General features: G+C 40.9%; 1 protein-coding gene across 6 annotated transcripts in view; it reads right to left on the bottom strand.

Moving 5' to 3' along the window:
* Positions 1-21617, bottom strand: part of LOC125454787 (alpha-actinin-2) — a 99261-nt gene that overhangs the window by 39030 nt on the left and 38614 nt on the right. For all 6 annotated transcript variants that reach the window (XR_007248100.2, XM_048535994.2, XM_048535990.2 and 3 more), the window contains exons 2-7: positions 15188-15302; positions 10826-10945; positions 10017-10103; positions 7751-7838; positions 3818-3896; positions 1094-1175 (exon numbers count right to left, since the gene is read on the bottom strand). Coding sequence is in view for 5 of the 6 variants with exons in the window: in XM_048535994.2 (XP_048391951.1) it covers positions 1094-1175; positions 3818-3896; positions 7751-7838; positions 10017-10103; positions 10826-10945; positions 15188-15302 (571 nt within the window). In the remaining variant the exon portion in view is untranslated. The remainder of the gene's footprint in view (positions 1-1093; positions 1176-3817; positions 3897-7750; positions 7839-10016; positions 10104-10825; positions 10946-15187; positions 15303-21617) is intronic.

Genomic DNA, 21617 nt, shown 5'->3' with positions numbered 1-21617 from the left:
GACAACTCCACAGTACAGGACATGCCATTAATAGGATACTCACATTGGTTTGTCCACCATCTCAGCTAAGTATATCAGCAAAACAGCAGGTCTCCAACAATGTGTCACCCATGTGAAAAGAGACATCAGGACTGCATAACACAGGATCAATCATCAGCTTTTGGACAATGTTTTGAGGCAAGGGGCATGATTGCAATAAAGAGAAAAAAATAGCTTGGGACCATTTTTTTTGGAGCAGTGCCTTTTATTTTGATTATTCCAACACCTGGAGTTGGCAAGACAAAAGAAACACTCCAAGGATTTTCAGAGCCAGTGCTTTTTCAAACGTCTCAGATGTATCATTGTAGACAGCAGTCCAGAAAGAGAGAAGGGAAATAGTGGGTAAATGGAAACAGAAGTCAGGCCCTAACAGCATGTTACATCATTCAAAAAAAAATTGATCCCAATTTTGAAATTTCTATTCGACCTATCCTTAACAGCTTTTTGTTGGAAGAGAAATCCGGATTTTCACTTCTCTATGTCAGGCAGGGGCATGGACTGAAATCATGGGCTCTAGGATCTGCTACTGGCCTGGGGCCCAGCCCTGTAATCCCAGAATGAGCACAGTAGCCCTCCTTACAGCCATAGTTATTGGGACCTGATGCACCCCACCCCCCCAACCTCGTCCTGGGTCTTAGTATCACTAAGTGTTTCTTGACATACACCTCAAGGGCTTAGTTCTTATTCTGAAGTTGTACCCATCTTCTTCATGATTCCATCTCCAGGTAAAATGGTTTCTCTCAATCAACTGGCAGCAGCCCTAAGACAAAGCTAGGAGGGGAGGAGGATTAGCAGCTGGGAATTATAAGCTTTGGTGAAGACGTTGACTGCACATGCTATGGGGTGAAGGGAACACACTGCTCCTCTGGGCTCCACGCCAATATTTTCAGAATTTTTTTTCCCCCCTGTACCTGCTCCACTTATTGCTAATCAATTTCCCAAAAAGAGAAAATGAGCACAATAAGGTTCCAATTTCTTATCCAGTGTTTATATTTTCATTTGAAATTCTTCTTGTCATCAGAAAATTGAAAACTTCCACAGAGGTACGACTTACCTTCTGCATCCAGCATCTTGGGGATATCCAATTCTTTTTCTGCAATGTCCAAAGCAAGATTCAAGTTGTAAAGGGCATCATCCTATATTTAGGAAACAATGAGTTTGACAGCAAATTAAAGTATCCATATTCAGTCATATATCTCTAATTAATTTTGTTACTTGAATAGCAGACAGAAAAACAATGTAGTTCTAGCCATAACATTAACAAATCAAAACTGTAGCAGCCACTAAAGTTACACTTGACATAAGTAACAAGTTCACAGTCACAGTTGCTCCGAGTTCAAATCCCATGTGCACCAGAGGTGTATTGTAACACTTCTGAGCTGCATTGGTGAATACCTACAACAGAGCCCTGTCCGTGGTAACACCACTTTTGAATAGCAAGTTAACAAAAGTCTGTTTCAATTGCAAACTAGAAACAAGTGCAGAAATTAACCAGAATGGAGAATGAATGAACTTTTATAAACAAGCAGCACAACTTGTAGTTTTCTCAATGGCGGCATGAGAAGCAGTCTTACTCAGCCAATTATAATACAGTACTGGAAAGCAAAATGGAAGCAATGACATATTTGTGGGAGTGGCTGTTACGTATGTCCAGTTGATTGCCATCTTCACATACATCATATATGTCAAATACAAGATGTAAGGTAATTTGGTCCTCTTCACTTCAGCAGAAATTTAAAGCAGAAGAGGCAAAACAGAAACATGATTTATAGTGACCAACTTTACAAAGGGGCATATTGTAAATTACCAAGAATGAGGTAACTTTTAACAATGTTCGATTCTATATGTAGACGCAATGTTTACATCTACCCCATTCTTAGCAGATTATTTTTCAATGTGCAAAATGAAAGTTTTTTTTAAAATGATAAGGCAGATTAATGTTAATACCTCTTGTAGCACAGCATAATCAATTAGATCGGTTCTCTGTCTGTGTACGAGGGCATTAAATGCTCATCCGTTCTTCCAGCTACATGCATAGGCAACGCCAAACCAGCCACAACGGGGCAACAAGACAGATTAGAATGCATGCAGTGAGAGAACAGAAATGTCTGATACAACAAAAATGATTAATGACAAACAATTTGCAACACGGTACAGAATAAGACAGGGGAGGAATCAGTTGGAATCTATTTTTCTCTTAATTACAACATTAATAATGGTCTTTCAACTTATAATCAACACATAGTACAGGCAAGTAGCTTGTAATTTATTCAGAAAGCAGCTTACAAACACAGGCTTTGGTCATCATGGGCCCAAAATGTCCATTGTTGGTGGAACAGTGATGCATTAGAATTACCATCCATAAATCCAGCTGAATGTAGACTCTGTTCCAAATTGTACCAACTGTATGGTTAGGGTGTGCACTTGATGGTTGCACACGTGTCAGTGTCCCCACCTGGACCTCAAGATCAAGCAGGGCCTGACTGCTCCACTTGATACACCCTCAAGCTTTACAAAAAAGTAGCAATTTTGATTCTAGATAGGTGGTGTTTGGTCCTTTCTGACTATGAATTATGCAGAGACCTTCTGAGGCAGAAGATGTAATTTCAAATTTAACTTTGAAACACTTCATCAAATGGTCTTCTAAGGAACAGGACATCCACAGAAAGTGCCTCTTGTTGGAAAAAGGTTTGGGCTAAAAGCAGTTCAGATTCAAGAGTAAAAAAGCTCTGCCTCTTGATAGTGATAAATTCAAGCCAATCCACTCCTTGCCAGTGAAAAGGCCAATATATTCAAGCAGCACAGAGCAACTTTGTCTGGATTCAGTTTCCCTGAGAGTTCCTATGTGAGTTCTCAAAGTGGACAGTGTTCAGAGATGCACACACCATAAGTGTTAAACTCCAACTCCCTGCTGTGAACCCATACTAATTTACTAGTTCTGAGGAAGGGTCATTGGACCTGCATGTTAAGTCTGATTTTTCTTACAGATGCTGCCTGGTGTGCTGAGTTTTGGTTCCGAATTTACTAGTATTTGACTGTTCTGAAGTAAAAGGATGAAAATAAAAACATGGCTAAATGTTACAGATTGTAAATTATTATTATTCCATTTTATAAAATTATAGAAAAGGAAATGGAACCTGAAAAGGCAAGAAATACAAAACAGAAACAGCAAATGCTGGAAAAGTGCTAAGAAGGTCTCCTAATACCTACATAAAAACTTATCCCCAATAATGCTATGCACTTCTAGTATTTTTGATTGTGCATGTAATTATAATTCAGATTTTACTTTGAGTTCATTTATCTGTTATACTGGGACAGCACAGTTAGCCCACCCAGACACGCTACCAACTGATTGCAAAGAATATCAGCTGCAACCTGCACCATTGGCTGTGTCATATTATGCAGGAATAAACAGGAAGGGGAAAATCACAAACATTCAGGAACCAACAGACCACTGACATATGGAAAATTCTGCAGAAGCGACAGTATTTGCTGTTTGTTGTCACATTACAAGTGGTTTTATCACCATACTAGTTGATTTATGCAGTGGAAGTGAAACAAAATTAAGTAGACATACATAATTTAAAGGCAAGCAAAAATGCTAAAACATTTAAGCCTTATTTTGTAGAACCTTTGGAAATCAGAGTGAGCTGACTACATGCAGTATGCAAAGCCATCCACCTTAGTTAATGAAGGACAATTATTTTTAATCACAAGCATGCAATAAAAATAAGCTGCATATAATGCACATCAGCATGCTATCAATCAGACAGAAGACCTTCCGGAGCTTGGAGTAGTCAATAAGGTCAGGTCGATGTCTGTGGATGAGCGCGCAGAGTGCAAGGCCATCTTTCCAACTTCACAATGAGAGGAGTAAACAAAAATTTAAACAAATTATAGCACCATATTTTAAATCAAACTTGAGCATGAGCAGCCGATATACAAATATCAGCATTTTGGTTTCACAGGTCAACGCAACATCGAGGGCCGAAGGGCCTGTACTGCACTGCAGTTTTCAATGTTCTAGTGTGTGCTAATCTTTCTAAAATTTGTAAACCATCCTCTGCAGTGGTGTGTTGTTACTTCACTATTACTTCATTTAAATTACAAATTAATTCAGTACCAAACAGGGGCCCCACCAACAAGGGGAGCAAGGCAAGCAAACCCATGTGGTGTTTCATGTTGGCTCCTGGGAGGTTGCGGTGAGGAACCACTCATTCAGAGGTGCAGTGCCTGAGCTGACTGCATAGCTGCTCTAGGCAATTGGTAAATTGTGTCCCTGGGGTTCTTCATCTTGTGGAAGACCCAGTGCAGTCCCAGTCAAGTGCCTGAGTGTCACTTAATCTGATGGGCCTTCCCAAAAGGATGATGGGTCAGAGCTCCCACAGGCTGCTGTGCTGGTAGGTGGGACACCATTACCTCCACCAAGATTTGCATGCAATTTTATTAATTCTTCTCAAATTTTCTCAATCCTTCAAAAGTGTTAATGCACGTATTTACTATCCAGTGGATTCACTTATGGGCAAACTAAATGTGTCATAGTTCCCAGAATTATGAAATGATACAGCACAGAAGGACAGCATTTGGCCTATTGTACCTGTGCCAAATCAATGAAAGAGCTATTGATCAAGATTCCTACAAACCCCTGCAAATGCTTTGCCTTCAAGTGTCAAGCAATTCCCTTGTGAAAGTTACTTTTTAAAAATTCTGCCACCCTTTCAGGCAATACATTCCTGATCATAACTAGCCACCTGAAAAACTCTCATCTGTCTCTGGTTGTTTTTTCAAGTACTTTAGAACTGTTCATATTAGATACTCGCTGCATATTTATCTTTGGAGCAGAAGATAGGAGCCACAAGCCAAGACAAAAACACTGATTCTGAACATGCCATTTCCATTCCCGCAAACTCTCCTGCACAGATCATGTTTTGACTGTGACATCTAAATCTGCAGAGAGCTGCAGCTGGTTATTTCAAATTCAACAATTTAAACTGTTAAATGCAATTTACCTCATTAAATGGGGGTATGACTTCAGCTGTATCGCAGCAAACTAAAATTGAAGTATTCTCATCCAACCCATATGACTAAGAATCAGGAATAGGGTATTTTTCCCCTTAAACCTACTCAGCAAGATCATGGATAAACTGATCGTAACCTCAAATCTGAATTTGCGCATACCCTGCACTCTTCACCCCTTTGCTTACCAATTACTGATCTATCTCTGCCTCAAAATTATTTATCTGCTTCCAAAGTCAGTTCAAAAAGAGAGTTCCAAGAACTCAATACCATTTGTGAGAAATGTTTTGCCTCATCTTTGTTTTAAATCAGCATGTTTTTATTTTCAAACAGCAATACCTAGTTCTAGATTCTCCCATAAGAGGAAGCATTCTCTCTACTTCTACCCATTAAGACCTCTCGGGATCTTACATGTTTCAATCAAGTCACTTCTTTTTTAACTTCCAGCAAATACAAGCCTGGCATGTGCAGCATTTCCTCAAAGCACAACTCACTTATTCCATCAGTCTGGTAACCAACTGAAAAAGCTTCCTATGCATTTGCATCCTTCCCTAAATACTTCAAATGCAATACTTCAAATGGGGCCTCACCAGTGTTCTGTACAACTGAAGTATGGACGTCCAGTCCCTGTACACCTGCATTCCGCATGGAGATGGCCTCAAGGCCCTCCGCTTCTTCCTGTCCCGCAGGCCCGACCAGGCCCCCTCCACCGACACTCTCATCCGCCTAGCCGAACTCGTCCTCACACTCAACAACTTCTCTTTTGACTCCTCCCACTTCCTACAGACTAAGGGGGTGGCCATGGGCACCCGCATGGGCCCCAGCTATGCCTGCCTCTTTGTAGGTTACGTGGAACAGTCCCTCTTCCGCACCTACACAGGCCCCAAACCCCACCTCTTCCTCCGGTACATTGATGACTGTATCGGCGCCGCCTCTTGCTCCCCAGAGGAGCTCGAACAGTTCATCCACTTCACCAATACCTTCCACCCCAACCTTCAGTTCACCTGGGCCATCTCCAGCACATCCCTCACCTTCCTGGACCTCTCAGTCTCCATCTCAGGCAACCAGCTTGTAACTGATGTCCATTTCAAGCCCACCGACTCCCACAGCTACCTAGAATACACCTCCTCCCACCCACCCTCCTGCAAAAATTCCATCCCCTATTCCCAATTCCTCCGCCTCCGCCGCATCTGCTCCCACAATAAGACATTCCGCTCCCGCACATCCCAGATGTCCCAAGTTCTTTAAGGACCGCAACTTTCCCCCCACGGTGATCGAAGACGCCCTTGACCGCGTCTCCCGCATTTCCCGCGACACATCCCTCACACCCCGCCCCCGCCACAACCGCCCCAAGAGGATCCCCCTCGTTCTCACACACCACCCTACCAACCTCCAGATACAACGCATTATCCTCCGACACTTCCGCCATTTACAATCCGACCCCACCACCCAAGACATTTTTCCATCCCCTCCCCTGTCTGCTTTCCGGAGAGATCACTCTCTCCGTGACTCCCTTGTTCGCTCCACACTGCCCTCCAACCCCACCACACCCGGCACCTTCCCCTGCAACCGCAGGAAATGCTACACTTGTCCCCACACCTCCTCCCTCACCCCCATCCCAGGCCCCAAGATGACATTCCACATTAAGCAGAGGTTCACCTGCACATCTGCCAATGTGGTATACTGCATCCACTGTACCTGGTGCGGCTTCCTCTACATTGGGGAAACCAAGCGGAGGCTTGGGGACCGCTTTGCAGAACACCTCCGCTCAGTTCGCAAAAAACAACTGCACCTCCCAGTCGCAAACCATTTCCACTCCCCCTCCCATTCTCTTGATGACATGTCCATCATGGGCCTCCTGCACTGCCACAATGATGCCACCCGAAGGTTGCAGGAACAGCAACTCATATTCCGCCTGGGAACCCTGCAGCCATATGGTATCAATGTGGACTTCACCAGTTTCAAAATCTCCCCTTCCCCCACTGCATCCCTAAACCAGCCCAGTTCATCCCCTCCCCCCACTGCACCACACAACCAGCCCAGCTCTTCCCCCCCACCCACTGCATCCCAAAACCAGTCCAACCTGTCTCTGCCTCCCTAACCGGTTCTTCCTCTCACCCATCCCTTCCTCCCACCCCAAGCCGCACCCCCAGCTACCTACTAACCTCATCCCACCTCCTTGACCTGTCCGTCTTCCCTGGACTGACCTATCCCCTCCCTACCTCCCCACCTACACTCTCTCCACCTATCTTCTTTACTCTCCATCTTCGGTCCGCCTCCCCCTCTCTCCCTATTTATTCCAGTTCCCTCCCCCCATCCCCCTCTCTGATGAAGGGTCTAGGCCCGAAACGTCAGCTTTTGTGCTCCTGAGATGCTGCTTGGCCTGCTGTGTTCATCCAGCCTCACATCTTATTATCTTATAACCTCCCTACCTTCATATTCAATTCCCCTTGCAATAAGTGAGAGTGTTTACAACAGAAAATATAACATGAAAAATAAAGCAACCATTCTACTACCTCCACATTCTTGGTGTTTAGGAGAATATATATTGGGAAACTGCAATCCATAAGTCTATGATAATGGGCCTAACATTGCTAACGGTCAGCTCACAATTCTATACCTATACCTCTGGCACACACCACCTTAAATTTAACACATTCATTTTATAAATTGCATGTATATCTCCTGAACTCACCTTGTATGGAAATTCTGCACATTTACGTTCTTATAGGGTGCAGTCTTTCTCTGGCACCATAACAGCAAACCTTCTTTAGCAGATGTTTCTGTAAGGGAAGAGAAGGGGAGAAAAGAATCAATATTTCAAGTGTGTATTAACAGACAACACCAGATAATAAAAACGGTTTAGTTAGATACATTAAATCAACAAGGCAAAATTCTTCAGTTACCAAAAATGGAAATTGCTGGAGAAACTAAGCAGTCTGGCAGAATCTGTGCAGAGAAAGCAGAGTTAACATTTCAAGTGATCATCCTTCAGAACTGGAGCTGGAACATCAAGCCTGCTTTCTCTCAACGGATGCTGCCAGGCCTACTGAGTTGCTCTAGCAATTTCTGTTTTTGTTCAGACGTCCAGCATTCATTTTAAAATTCTCAAGTACTTTGCCTGAAGCTATGCCCGACTCAGTACCAAACTTTCCCTTTGAATATGGCAAGGAGGCAGGTCCTGAATAAATATCAGTCAGAATCTGGATTGACCCAGTGCTGTAGGCACCAATCTGACCTACACCAGCTGTCTGACCACTGGTCCTACAAGAAGTCTTATAGTTGCTGTTGTATTTACATGCATGCTGTAGCCTGGAGCTATGGATGATGATAATAGAATCTCCAATACCTTTCTGATACACAGCTGAGCAAAAATATCTCCCACTGTCATTACCACCTGTCATCTGCATAACTTGGCAGGATTTACAAGGAGATACCACAACCTGCCTTGCTCCATTATGAACACAACTTCCTTGGCCACTACATCCCAGGGCGGAACCTGAACCTGGAGTTTTGACTGAGACATGGAATCACTTGACATTGTCCCAAAACTTCTTTCCATCAGGCAAGAAATATTTATGGAGCAAATTACAAGACATTTCGAAAATTAGAACATAGAACATAGAAAAGTACAGCACTGTACAGGCCCTTCGGCCCACGACGTTGTGCCGTGGATTAATCGTAATCCAAAGTTAAAATAACCTAACCTACAATTCTTTCTTGTCAGGTCAAAAATGTTGTGTGTCACAGTTTTCCTTATTTTAAATCAGGTGATGGTGTCAAATGAGTGGTATTGTATCAGTTGTCTGTTATTGACAGAACTGAATGTGGGGCCCTACATAAAATTGGTGACTGATCCAATGCCACCAGTTTTGCACCACCACTCGGATGTATTTTTATCTCCCCCTGACTCCCACAATAGTTACATATGCAGTTCAGCAACATTCATTGTTATTGTGTTGATCAGAGTTTCATTTGGTTAACCTCTAATATTTATCATGTAGCTTCCCTGTTTACTTAATTTTTGCACTGCAGACAAAATCCCAGTTGAGCACATTTGAACCTGGTAGTAATATGCCAGTCAGATGCAAAATTTAGCAACCCATTGCATTACCGATGTGGTCTGCAAATCAGTTGTGCAAATCTTGACTGCCATAGAGTCAGTCACACTAAACGTTAAAGTCAGTTTTCTTTTAAAACAGTCTCTCCAGGAGGCTACTTCAACATGCACCATCCCTCATACCCTTATCTTTTACTCCTCCATAGAAAGAGGTTTTAAGATTTATCTTTTCAATCCTATTTCAGGCATCTCCTGACCTTTCCCTTAGAGTTTTGGTGTCTGTTTGCTGGCCCACCATCTTTTGTGAAATGCTGTGGGCCATAAATTCAGATTTTTATGATAAAGGTGCATCTCCAGACTAGTTTGGAGGAAGCCAACAACCTGGCTGTCATTATATTCGTGAAATCAATGGAAAGGAAATATTGGGCAGGGAGTATCAATGACAACAATTCTACTAGCACCAGTTTTACAGCTCAGCCCAACTGCAAATTCCAACATGTAATCAAGGGAGTCACATGACAAGTGCTACAAGTTAACGAAGCAAAACTCTGACCAAAACAATAAAGATGAATGTTGCTGAAATGCATATGTAACTAATGTGGGAGTCAGGGGATTTAGAAATTCATCTTAAGTGGTGGTGCATTACTGGTGGTGTTGGATCAGCCAACAATTCTATGTAATACCTGATATTCGGTTCTCTAAGTACAGACAGCTGACACAAAACCACTCATTTGACACTATTGCCAGAGACATATAATATTTCTGGCAGTTTCACAGGAACTTGAGTCTAGTCGATGCAAATCTACACCTGATGTGTTAATCACTGTCCACAGTTCCCCTGGAAACTTCAGCCCTTGCTGAATCAATTGCATTGGACTGAAGTGGAACTCATGTCACTTACCCTCCACAGATATGTCATGAATCGCAAAACGAAGGATGATGGTCCAAATCATACCCAAAGTCATCTTCACATTCCCATCTACTATTTCTACATAGAAGTAGAAATAAAACAGTTGAGAAGACTATTATTGCAATATCCAAGCCTGACATAAATGTAATCCTTTAGGAACCAAAAAAAATAATATTTGAACAGCTGCTGATCTTTATCCAGACTCTGAAAGCTCATCACAATTGTTCAACAAACTTGAATGGCAAGACAAGGGAGCATCTTCTGTATTCGGAAAAACGAAACAAATATGGAATAAAAGTCTTTCTATGGTCAACTCAACAGGTCCAGATGGTCTTAAAATGTTAAAATCAAATTGCTAGCTTGTTTTTTTCTTTGAGCAGAGTCTTGTGTAGAAAAATCGAGGTGTTGGTTGAAAAATTGAAATTGCACCCAAAATAAATGGGAAGCTGATAAAGTAATGGCATTGCAGTCTGGTACCCAGCCAGCCTGAGGCCCCAGCAAAATGTGCCTTTGGACATTACTCACATATTGTTGTGAGATGTAGATACCAAAATGGCTGAACCTTCTCGTCACTCAGGAAATTGACTGAATTCTACTTTGAACCAGCTAGCAGGATTGGTCTTGGGAGAGAAAAGATTAAATTCTAGAGTTGGTGAGGGGGTGGGTTGGAACAGAGAGGACAATTTTTTTTTGTGGACCTAAGTTTAAAAACAAATTTCCTGATCAGCATCTAGCAGTCCCTTATTATTTCATATAGCCTCAGTTTTATTTCACAACACAAACATTTCAGATCCCATTACCTTCAGCACCAATTGATACAAGCTTTACTCCTTTGCTGGAAATGTAATCCAATGCTTTGTTAACATTTGCAATTTTATGGAAACGCATCTTGCCTTGATCTGGCTTTGGCAGTCGCTCACCTTTACAGAGAAAGAAATGTATAAAAACATTAATGCAGTTCAATCATAATATAGTAGAATTTGAACATGACATAACCTATTCTGATATCAGAGTATTAAATCTGAAGAATGGAAATCACAAGAGGCAAGTTGACTATGATGGATTGGGGAAAATGCACTCAAACAGTGGACAGGCAAAGGCTACTGTCTGAAAAAAAACACGAGTCTACAACACATACATTCCTCTAGGGCACAAACACCCAAAGGGAAAGGTAAATAAACGAAAGAAGTGTAACATTACATCCAAAGGAAGTGGCTTATGAGGATGCCACAAAAAAAAGCAAAACCAATAGTGAACTCAAAAAAGATGACAACAAAGCTGATTTAGAAAGGTAATATGACTAGCAAGCGAGTGAGGATTTTAAAAGCTGTAGGAAAAGGAAATGATGGTTTAGGATAAATTTGAGACAAAGATAGGTCAGGAAATTGCAGAGATTCTAAAAAGTTACTTCGCATCCATCTTTGCAAAAGATGATTGTAGAAATCTCCCTGACATACCAGGCAGCTAAAAGACCTGTCAAACTGAGGAACTGGTATTAGCCAAGGAGATAATACTTGAAAGTTAACCAGATTAAAGGTGGTTAAATCTACTGGACCAGGTCGGTTTTGTTTCAGAGTGTTTAAGGAGGTAGTTAGGGAAATAATGGATGCTAGACAGTTATCTTCCAAAATTCTACAGATGGTGGCGAGTAGCAAATGTAATCCCACTATTCTAGAAGGGATGGAGGAGGAGATTGGAGAACTGCAAACTTGTAAGTTTCAAAACGGTGGTAGGAAAAGTGTTTGAATCTATTATAAAGAATGTGATAACTGGACATAGAAAAGAATGGTAAAATTGGACAACATTAACATAATTTTTGCAAGTGAAATAATGTTTGAGAAACTTGGAGCTTCTTTTAATGATATTCTTGGCAGCATTGATAAATGAGAACCGGTGGGTTGTAATGTATTTGGATTTTCAGAAGGCTTTTGAGAAGGTCCCACACAATGGATTAGTAAATGAAATTAAATTGCATGAAATTGAGGGAAATATACGAGTATTCATTGATAATTGGTTAACAGACAGAAAGCAGAGAGTTGGAATCAACAGACTATTCTAAGGACGGCAGACTATTGCTAGCAGAACACCACAAGTCTCAGTGCTAAGTCCACAGCTGTTCAATTTTCTTCCAAAAATAAATTGTTTAGCTGTGGCACCAATTATAATGATTCCATCATGAATTTTGGGAATTGGGTTGGAGCATGGGTTGTGAGGAGGATACTACAGGCTTTAAGAAGATTTGGACAAGTTATCTGCATGGGCATTGACACTGACATTTTATTTTATTCACATTTTTAAAAAAGCATATTTATTTATTTGGTGAGAGATTAGAACACGCAGGAGTCCAAAGGGCCCAGGTGTTTCTATTCAAATATAAAGCTACCACAAATTAGCATTAAGTCTAACAATATATTTGGAAGGCACGAGGTACGTTGGCTTTCATTGCATAAGGATGAGAGTCCAGAGTCCAGATGTAAAGTTATTTTGTTGCAGTTATATAGAGTTTTGATGAGATCTCACTTTTTTTACAGCTTTGGTCTCCTCATCTAAGCAGGGATATGCTTTCTACGGACGGAGTATAATGGATCACTCTCATTAATTACTAGAATAATCCCTGGGTTGGCAGGATAATTTTACAAGGAGATATTGAGAAAACCTGCCTGTATTCTCTAGAGTTTAGAAGAATAAATGTTGTCCTCATTGAAGCTTACAAAATTCTTTCAGGGCATGGCAGGATGGATAGATGCAAATAAGATATTTCTCCTTACTCGTGAGTCATAAATCAAAGAACACAGTCTCAGGATACAAGGTTTTTTAGACTGAGATCAGGAGGAATTTCTTCATCAAGGGGACTGCTGATCTTTGGGAATTTCTGCTGCAGAGGACTGTAAATACTCAAATACTGAGTATGTTCAAGATAGAAAATCAGTAGATTAATGATGTCAATGCATATGGAGACAGTCCAGTAAAGTATCATTGAGATTGACGGAAGATGTATTTTGTTTATTATAAATAAATCATTTTTAAAGCTTAGATTTCAAAATAATGGCAAAAATGGTGTTGTGGACTTTTGCGGTTTTCCTTGGCAAATGTCAGTGTCCTGGAACAGTGATCTATTTCAGTATATATCAATGAACAGGTAACTATGAAATCTTGAAGTATTTAAAATATATGTATACACAATGGGGTTTATGACAGCTAGAGTCAACATTGAAGGGCAAAAGCTTGTTTTCAGTTCAGAACAATCAAGGATAGATTTAAATTTGGAAAACCCACAGATTCAACATTTTTCGGGAAGTTTACAGGAGACCTGATTGGACAGAAGCATTTCTAGTTTTCTCTCTTTACAGGAATATAGAACAGTTCAGGGAAAGTACAGTTACCTTAGTAGAAACATTTAATCTTAAACTCCGAAACCATGAAAACTGGCATGGCAAATAAATCAGGAATCAGTTCAGTAGAACTGAAGCAGTTGAGAAATTGGCTGTACTTTCTGTGGATTTGAATCTCTGTAATTTGATGGTATTTAGAAGAGGTTTGAAAACGTTATTTTGTTGTGTTTTTTTCGAAACAGTATTCTCTATGTCATAGCTTGGCTTATTTATTTAGTCTAATAAATTTGTTCTGTTGTTAAAGAAATTCTGCAGCCTCATGTGTCTATGTTCCAGTGACTGACCACCACGTTACTTAAAATTTAGAACATAGAACATAGAACAGTACAGCACAGTACAGGCCCTTCGGCCCACGATGTTGTGCCGTGGAATAATCCTAATCCAAAAATAAAATAACCTAACCTACGTTCCCCTCAATTCACTGCTGTCCATGTGCATATCCAGCAGTCGCTTAAATGTCACTAATGACTCCGCTTCCAGGACTTCCACTGGCAAAGTATTCCATGCGCTCACAACTCTCTGGGTGAAGAACCTCCATCTGACGTCTCCTCTATACCTTCCTCCTAACACCTTAAAACTATGACCCCTCATGGCAGTCAATCCTGCCCTGGGGATAAATCTCTGGCTATCAACTCTATCCATGCTTCTCATTTAAAACATAATCTGTCAAACCAGATTACTGCCTGGGATTTGACCTGTGTAACAGTATTGTCAGATAAAACTTGGGGTCACATGATCTAATTGGTGGAGCATGGTTAGTGGGCTGATTGGCGCACTCCTGTTCCTCTGTTCCCACGAATCCTTCTCCTTTCTTGCTTTGGTTCTCCTATCTGAATTTATTCATCCCATTATAATGTTTGATCATGAAATACAATGCTCTAGGACAGCAAGTGAATAAAGATTGTTTGTGTTAGCTGTTACTTGCCCAAGTTATAAACCTAACATATTTGGGTAGAAGATCAGAAATGACAATTTTGAAGAAGTTAGATTACACAAAGGTTAGTGAACCAAATAATGGAAAAAAATCAGCAAATTTGGGTATGTAAATACAGTGAATGTTACTAGAATAAGATCATTTGTAGAAGCAATGCAACCAAGACAAGAATTTCTAAGCAACTGTTGGATTATACTGGACTTTATAAACTTCTGTGACTGAAACACAAAAAAACTGACAGGAGAAACAAGAAATTTGACTTATTCAATTCAGTAATGTCAGCAAAAATAAAACAATTAGATTGTACCTGCAAAGAACTCAACAAACTTTCCCAATGGAAGAGCAACTGACAGTATGATTGACAACAAAAAAAGGAATGGAGCTTCACTTTAAGACTTTTATTAAAATCACATAGAAGAGAGACCACTACTCTCCTTCACTTTTCTGCCAGACCAACCAGGTTTTTGGATCTCATTCAAGGAACCACTATTTGTTTGTGAAGTTTGAATAATGGCAGCCTTTTCAACTGCATGGGGCAAAAGTGATTAATTCTATTTAATGTCAACAGACTTCTGCTAAACATCCATTGAATAGGGATGAAAGGTTGGAGTCTTACTGATTATCTTCTTCCAGTGTCGAGGGGAACAGAAATCAATTATAACGACACTATTGGCCACTTGGCTAAGTTAAATGAACTCTTACAAACCACGAATAAAACCTTTAACTTCGCTGTCCCTGTAACACCACACCAAAGGGATATGAGCTTACTTCTAAACTGAGTTACTCATCCTTTGTCTTTTATGATGCCAATAGTTAAAGTAGTTGGCTTAAATTACCTGAAATAACTTCCAAAAGCAGCATAAGTTTAAGTCCATTTCTGAAGTCATCTTCAATGTTTTCAATTTGTGTACCAGCTTTCCGCAAATGTGAATTGCACCAAGCAGTAAAGGTCTGAAACACAAAAATATTCACGACCATCTGACTGATGCTTTGTTTTTAAGCAATGGAACAACTTGTTCTCAATTTAGAAATCTGGGAAGCAAAGTTCAGACATTGTGCATTAACTTTCACCTTTGTCTACATAGTACAGTGCTATCAATGGCCAATTGGAAAGAAATATTTTATAAAGTTAGTAAACATGCTATCTTTTAAAAAATGTAGAACAGCAATAAATATACTGAATGAAGCAAGCTTGGTGGCGTGCAACAGCACAGGCAAAGTGATCTACATGCTCACTACTCAGAGACAGAGGCTCAAATTGTTAAGGTTGCTCATGAAGCTAACGGAATTCCAGATTTTTGTTTTTTTTTTAAGTGGGCTACAATTGAAAAACCAAGTGCTTACATTAGATCTCAATGAAATGGTAGAGTACTTTTTATCATTGACAGCATGTGGGATTCGCTGGCTGTCAGCATTTATAGCTGACTCCCAACTGGCCTCGAGAAGGTGATGGTGAGCTGCCGTCTTGAAATGCTGCAGTCCAAGCCAAGTGGAGATGTCCACAGTGGTGTTAAGAAAGGAGTTTCATAATTTTGATCCAGCAGTGAAGGTACAGTGATGTGGTTCCAAGTCAGGATGGTGCCTGGCATGAAGGGAAACTTGCAGATGGTAGTGTTCCCATGCATATGCAGCTCTTGGCCTCCTAGGCATTAGAGGTTATGGGTTTGGAAAGTACTGTCAAAGGCGGTTTGGTAAGTCATTCAGAATGCATCTTGTGGATAGTATACACCACTACTACTGAGCAATGGAAGATGGAATGAACATTTTAAGGTGATAGATGGGTTGTTAAACAAGCAAATTGTTTTTTTCCTGGATAACACTGAGATTTTTGAGTTCTTTTGGAGCTGAATTCATCCAGACAAGCGGAAGGTATTCCATCACACTTCTCACTTGCATCTTATGGATGCCAGAGAGGCACTAGGGAAACAAGAAGTCAGTTACTTGCTGCAGAATTCCTAGCCTGACCTACTTGTGCCACAGTATTTACATATGACTGGTTAGGTTTAGTTCCTGGTAAATAGCAGGCTTTTGATAGGAGCATTCAGAATTTTGATAGGGGCCATCAGCAATGTTGAAGCCATTGAATATCATGTGGAGGAGGTTCAGTTATTTTGTTGGAGGTGGTCATTTTTTGGCAATTACATGGCTTGAATAGTGACTTTGAACATTAAACACTGGCAAATGACAAGTAGAGTCATAGAAGTCTCCAGCACAGAAGGAGGACCACTGAATCTGCACCGGTCAAAAACAAGCACCTGACGTTCTAATCCCGTTTTTCGGTGCTTGGCCCAAAGCTATGTATATGCCTTAGTACTGCAAGTGTGTGTGTGCTTGCGCGTGTGCGCGTGGTCCAAGTTTTCTAGACATGGATAAGGGCTGCTTCAGCAGGAGAGTCATAAATGATGTTGAGTCACATACATTCAGTGAACATCCCCAGTTCTGACCTTACGATGGAGGAAAGGTCTTTGATGAAGACGGCTGGGTGCAGGAGAATGCCCTGAGCTACTCCTGCAGTAATATCCTTGGACTGAGATGATTGTCCTCTAACAATCTCGGGCACTTCCACTTGAGGGCGGTGAGACTCCAAACATGGAGCGGCACGGTGGATCAGTGGTTAGCACTGCTGCCTCACAGCAAGAGGGACCCGGGTTCAATTCCAACCTCGGGCGACTGTCAGTGTGGAGTTTGCACATTCTCCCTGTGTCTGCATGGGGTTCCTCTGGGTGCTCTGGTTCCCTCCCACAGTCTAACGATGTGGAGGCTAGGTGGATTGGCCATGCTAAATTGCCAATAGTGTTCAGGGATGCGTAGATTAGGTGGGTTATAGGTGAATAGGTTTGGGTGGGTGATCTGAGGGTCAGTGTGGACTTGTTGGGCCAAAGGGCCTGTTTCCACTTTGTAGGGATTTTACGATTCTATGATTCATTGAGGGTTTCCCAATTCCCACCAACTTCAGGTTTGTGAGGGCTTCTGAATGCCAAACAGTCAAATTCTACCTTAATGTCAAGGGTAGTTACTAGATGTAAACAAAAAGTACTTATGGCTGCGTGCAGTGTTTCATTTTGCTTATTTACATACCAGTTCACAACCACGAGCACAATGAAATAGTTCCTATTGTTTTATTGCTTGCACTGTGTCTGGTACTCCATCGTTTCAGATTTTGTCCAAAACTGTCATAGAACAGCTGCGGACTGTAAGCTAGTCACCTTAACATTCGCAAAATGTGATACGAAAAGATGACGCTGGGAAGATGGAAACACAGGTAAGGTGGGCAGTGTACAATGAAGGTGATAGGGGTTTTGCTTCTCAATGGGAAACCAGGAGTCCCACATTGGTCCCTTTTGTGAAGACCTGCTGAATTATGTGTCTATCACAGAACACAAACAGAACAGGACAGCAGCAGGCCTTCTCCAGAGCTCCAAGACCACTTCTTCTGGGTAGAATTCCCATTTCTGAGAGCAGCCAGCCAATTAAAGACTGGTAGTTCTGAGCATGGGTACTGCTTGTAATGCACATATCCAACACCCAAGATTACTGGTAAGTGGTAGGGGGATGGAACTCGCTGGCAGCAAGGCTAGTGAGAGACTGAGTATAAGACCCTCCCACCCCCAAATTCCAGGTCCCAAGATCAGGCCTTGAGCAATAATTGCCCAGTAAGGCACTCAATTAGTGGTAAAGGAGAAAGGCCATCCAGGGGTCTTCCTGCACTTGATATAATCAGGACAGAGATGATAAAGTACCAGTGTACCCACACACCACCCTTTCGGCTGATAAATGTACAACTGTCAACCAACTAACCCCTGGCATGAACAGTAAACTCGACCAGCTGTTTCCATCCATTGAGAACCAAGAATGAAGGACAATAGGTAGAAAATTAATTGCAAGAGATTTAGAATGAAGGGCAAGACAATGTTCCCCCGCCCCCCACCATGCCCCACACACACGAGGCTGTGGAAGTCTCTTTCAACCTCAGCATTCAAGGCTAGGTTGGATAGGTGAATGAAGGAAATGTAGTTGTGAGGGAAATGAGAATGTGGCAGATAAATGTGTCAGTAAATCTGGGTGTCTCTCTTGCCCGATGATCTTGAGGTATATTTAATACCATTCGTGGTGACAGTGAACATCTGGTAGTGCAGACTTTCACCATCAATGAAAGCTGCAATAGTACTACACAAGACAAATTACAGAGCTAGCTATGCAGGAAAATTAAAAAGGCAACAAGTCATAAAGAGTAGAAAAGTAAACTGTGAAAGAATGAAAAATAAATCTGTAAGAGAAAGCTGGAAAGAAAAAGGGTGAAAATGGTAATGGTACGAATGCATTCACTGATATAATTTTGATAGAAAGAATTCACCTTATGCAGGTTGCAGCTAAAATATGAGGGGTCAATTCACCCAAGGTAGTTGAGTCTTTACACATACTGATGAGCAAGGCAGCAGGGACTACTTTCCACTTTACACCATCCGAGTCAGTTCTTCTCCAAGTCCCTATCTCGAGTTCAAGTATTTTCCTTCTTTGGAGCTGTACAGATTGATTTATTCCCAATTAAACTCCATAATTTCATCAAGTTTTACTAACTTCACCACTTCATGTCATCTCAATGTTTTCATGCAAACAGAGCTCTCAAAACTAATGGAATGCAAATGTTTTTCTCTCTCTCTCAAACTCTAGGGATGAATGTTGGGCAATTTCCAGCACATGCCATAAGCACATTTTCACATTTTGTTTTCACAAAACTGTCTACTTAGGAACAATTATCTGAAATATTTTACTAATAACTCTTCAAAGGTAGGGATATGAGTGGGAGAAAAGAAGTGCTTACAATGTGGCATCTCGTCTCTAGATCAGAGGAGCACCACCAGAGAATACATAATGGTAAGTCATTTGTTTGACTCCCACGCTGCAAAGTCAATGGTCAATCATACAACTATACCATTTCCAAAATGTATGCTTTGTTGGAGTATGTCCCAACATAAACCCAATGGTCATTTTTGTTTGAGGTAGTAATCCACATGATGCCACACTTGACTTAGAACATAGAACTTAGCACAGAACAGGCCATTCGGCCTTGGATGTTGTGCCGACCTGTGAACTAATCTAAGCCCCTCCCCCCACACTATTCCATCATTATCCATATGCTTATCCAAGGACTGTTTAAATGCCCCTAATGCGGCTGAGTTAACTACATTGGCAGACAGGGCGTTCCACGCCCTTACCACTCTCCGAGTAAAGAACCTACCTCTGACATCTGTCTTAAATCTATCACCCCTCAATTTGTAGCTATGACCTCTTGTACAAACTGAAGTCCTCATCCTCGGAAAAAGACTCTAACTGTCCAACCTATCTAATTCTCCGATAATACTGGTGACTTACTCAAAGATGCAAGGCAAGAATATCCATTCCCACATAATCGTCACAGCAATGCTAGATTTCTGGCAACTGCAGAATCAGCTTCCGTTATATCTCATGACAGAAGCCTCAGAACGTACCTGGGTGACACACTGGTGGTGGAGTCCTGCTTTATGGTGGCCTGACTGTGCTCAAGAATGCAGAATGCAGAATTCCTTGTGTAATATCAAGGAAAGCAGCTCCTCCTGTGACATTGATATCTTTTGTTACTAACCCCAATGTTATTCATGTTAAAATAGTGTTTCAATAAACTTTATTTTTTGGAATAAAGGGTGAAATGCTGGTATGTTTCAACTGTTGCAGGGATGTAATTTACAACACAGGCCTAGATTTGTGCTTTTGTGTTTCAGCAAAATCTCTTCCCACCTTATTTCATCTGACTATCAACATAACTAGGAGACGATAGGTGTGGTGGTACATACCTCTTGCTGAGCAACAAGTTCAAATCTCACCATAGCAACTAACGGACTTTAAAATTAAATTAATAATTCCAGGAATTGAAAACCAGTCTCAGTAATGGTTTCATGGTTACCATCAACAGTCATTTTACAAAAAAAATTCTAGCTTGTTAATGCCCTTTTGGATGTACTTCTAATATGTTTATCTGGACTATCATACACAACACTCCAGACCAATCAAGTGGGGTCTCTCAGCTGCTTTCTGAAATAGTTTACCAGCCATTCCATTCAAGGACAATTAGAGGATGAGCAACAAAAGCTGGACTTGCCAGGGATGCCCACATCACAGGTGCAAAAAAAATACAAATAGCCTTCAATAATACTGTTGTAAATATGAAGAGAAAGGATCAGCAAACGCTACATATCCCACAGACCAGCCAGAGGATAACAACCTAGATAGTAAATCAACAACTCAGAGAAAGTAAGTGCTGAAGATAGGGACTGAGAATCACGGCATGGACGTATGGAATTGAGAAGGTGAACCTTAAGCTGAGGTGCAGTGGGAGAGAGGAGGGTAAAAATCAAGTCTTATCCCTACTCAGCAAACCCTTGGTAACAACCAATCAAGAAATCATTGCTCAGAAGGATCTCATTGTTCAATCAGTTCTCAGAAGAGAGATGCAGACAGCTGTCAAAAACAATGAAATATAGACAGAAAGTAATGATAATAGGTGCACTCTTCAGTGAAGTCAGCAGCTAGTTTAATGTACCATTAACGAGCACAAACATTAGGAGATATCAACTTTTCATGCATTGATTTATTTCGTTTGGTTATTTTTGAATAAGCAATGCATTGATGTTTGCCTTTCAAGTACAGAGACTGTTTTAAGTGTGTCTGGTATTTTGAAACTGGTGACAGCATTTAATCTCCGATGAAAGTTAATGATGAATGCTGGGCATCTACCACCTGTTAGCAATTCATTTCAGAAATAATGAACTTGTCAGCTCCATGAATTACAATGTAAAATATTTCCACAATATATGTTGCTGTTGGCAGATTATATTGCTGATTTTTCTTGGCATTGTTCAAGGACAACATATTAAAAGTAGTACTCTCATTTCATGTGTTTCTACTTAGCCTCCATTCTCTAGTATATTTTTCCCTCTGCATATCATTCCTGAAGAACTGTTTGAACTGCCGGCTGCAAATTACGCAGAATTTGACGAATACCCACGTTCACAGGAATCGACAATAGGGACTACAGTCTTGTGCATTATAAAAGTCAGGCCAATTTATACAGATCTTCCAATTGCAGCTTGTTAATTTTATAGTTTGCTTTTGTAGTTCTAATAAAGACATTCCAAGTTTAATAGTCTGTTTATACCTATGTTTTCATCATTTTAAAAGACCAGATGCCATCCAAATAAAGTAACAGAAGATAATAGATTAAGAGCTTCA

The sequence above is a fragment of the Stegostoma tigrinum genome, chromosome 9 (genome assembly GCF_030684315.1).
Source record: "Stegostoma tigrinum isolate sSteTig4 chromosome 9, sSteTig4.hap1, whole genome shotgun sequence".
NCBI lineage: Eukaryota > Metazoa > Chordata > Chondrichthyes > Orectolobiformes > Stegostomatidae > Stegostoma > Stegostoma tigrinum.
Note: the sequence above shows the minus strand (reverse complement) of the source record. Positions and strands in the feature narration are given on the sequence as shown.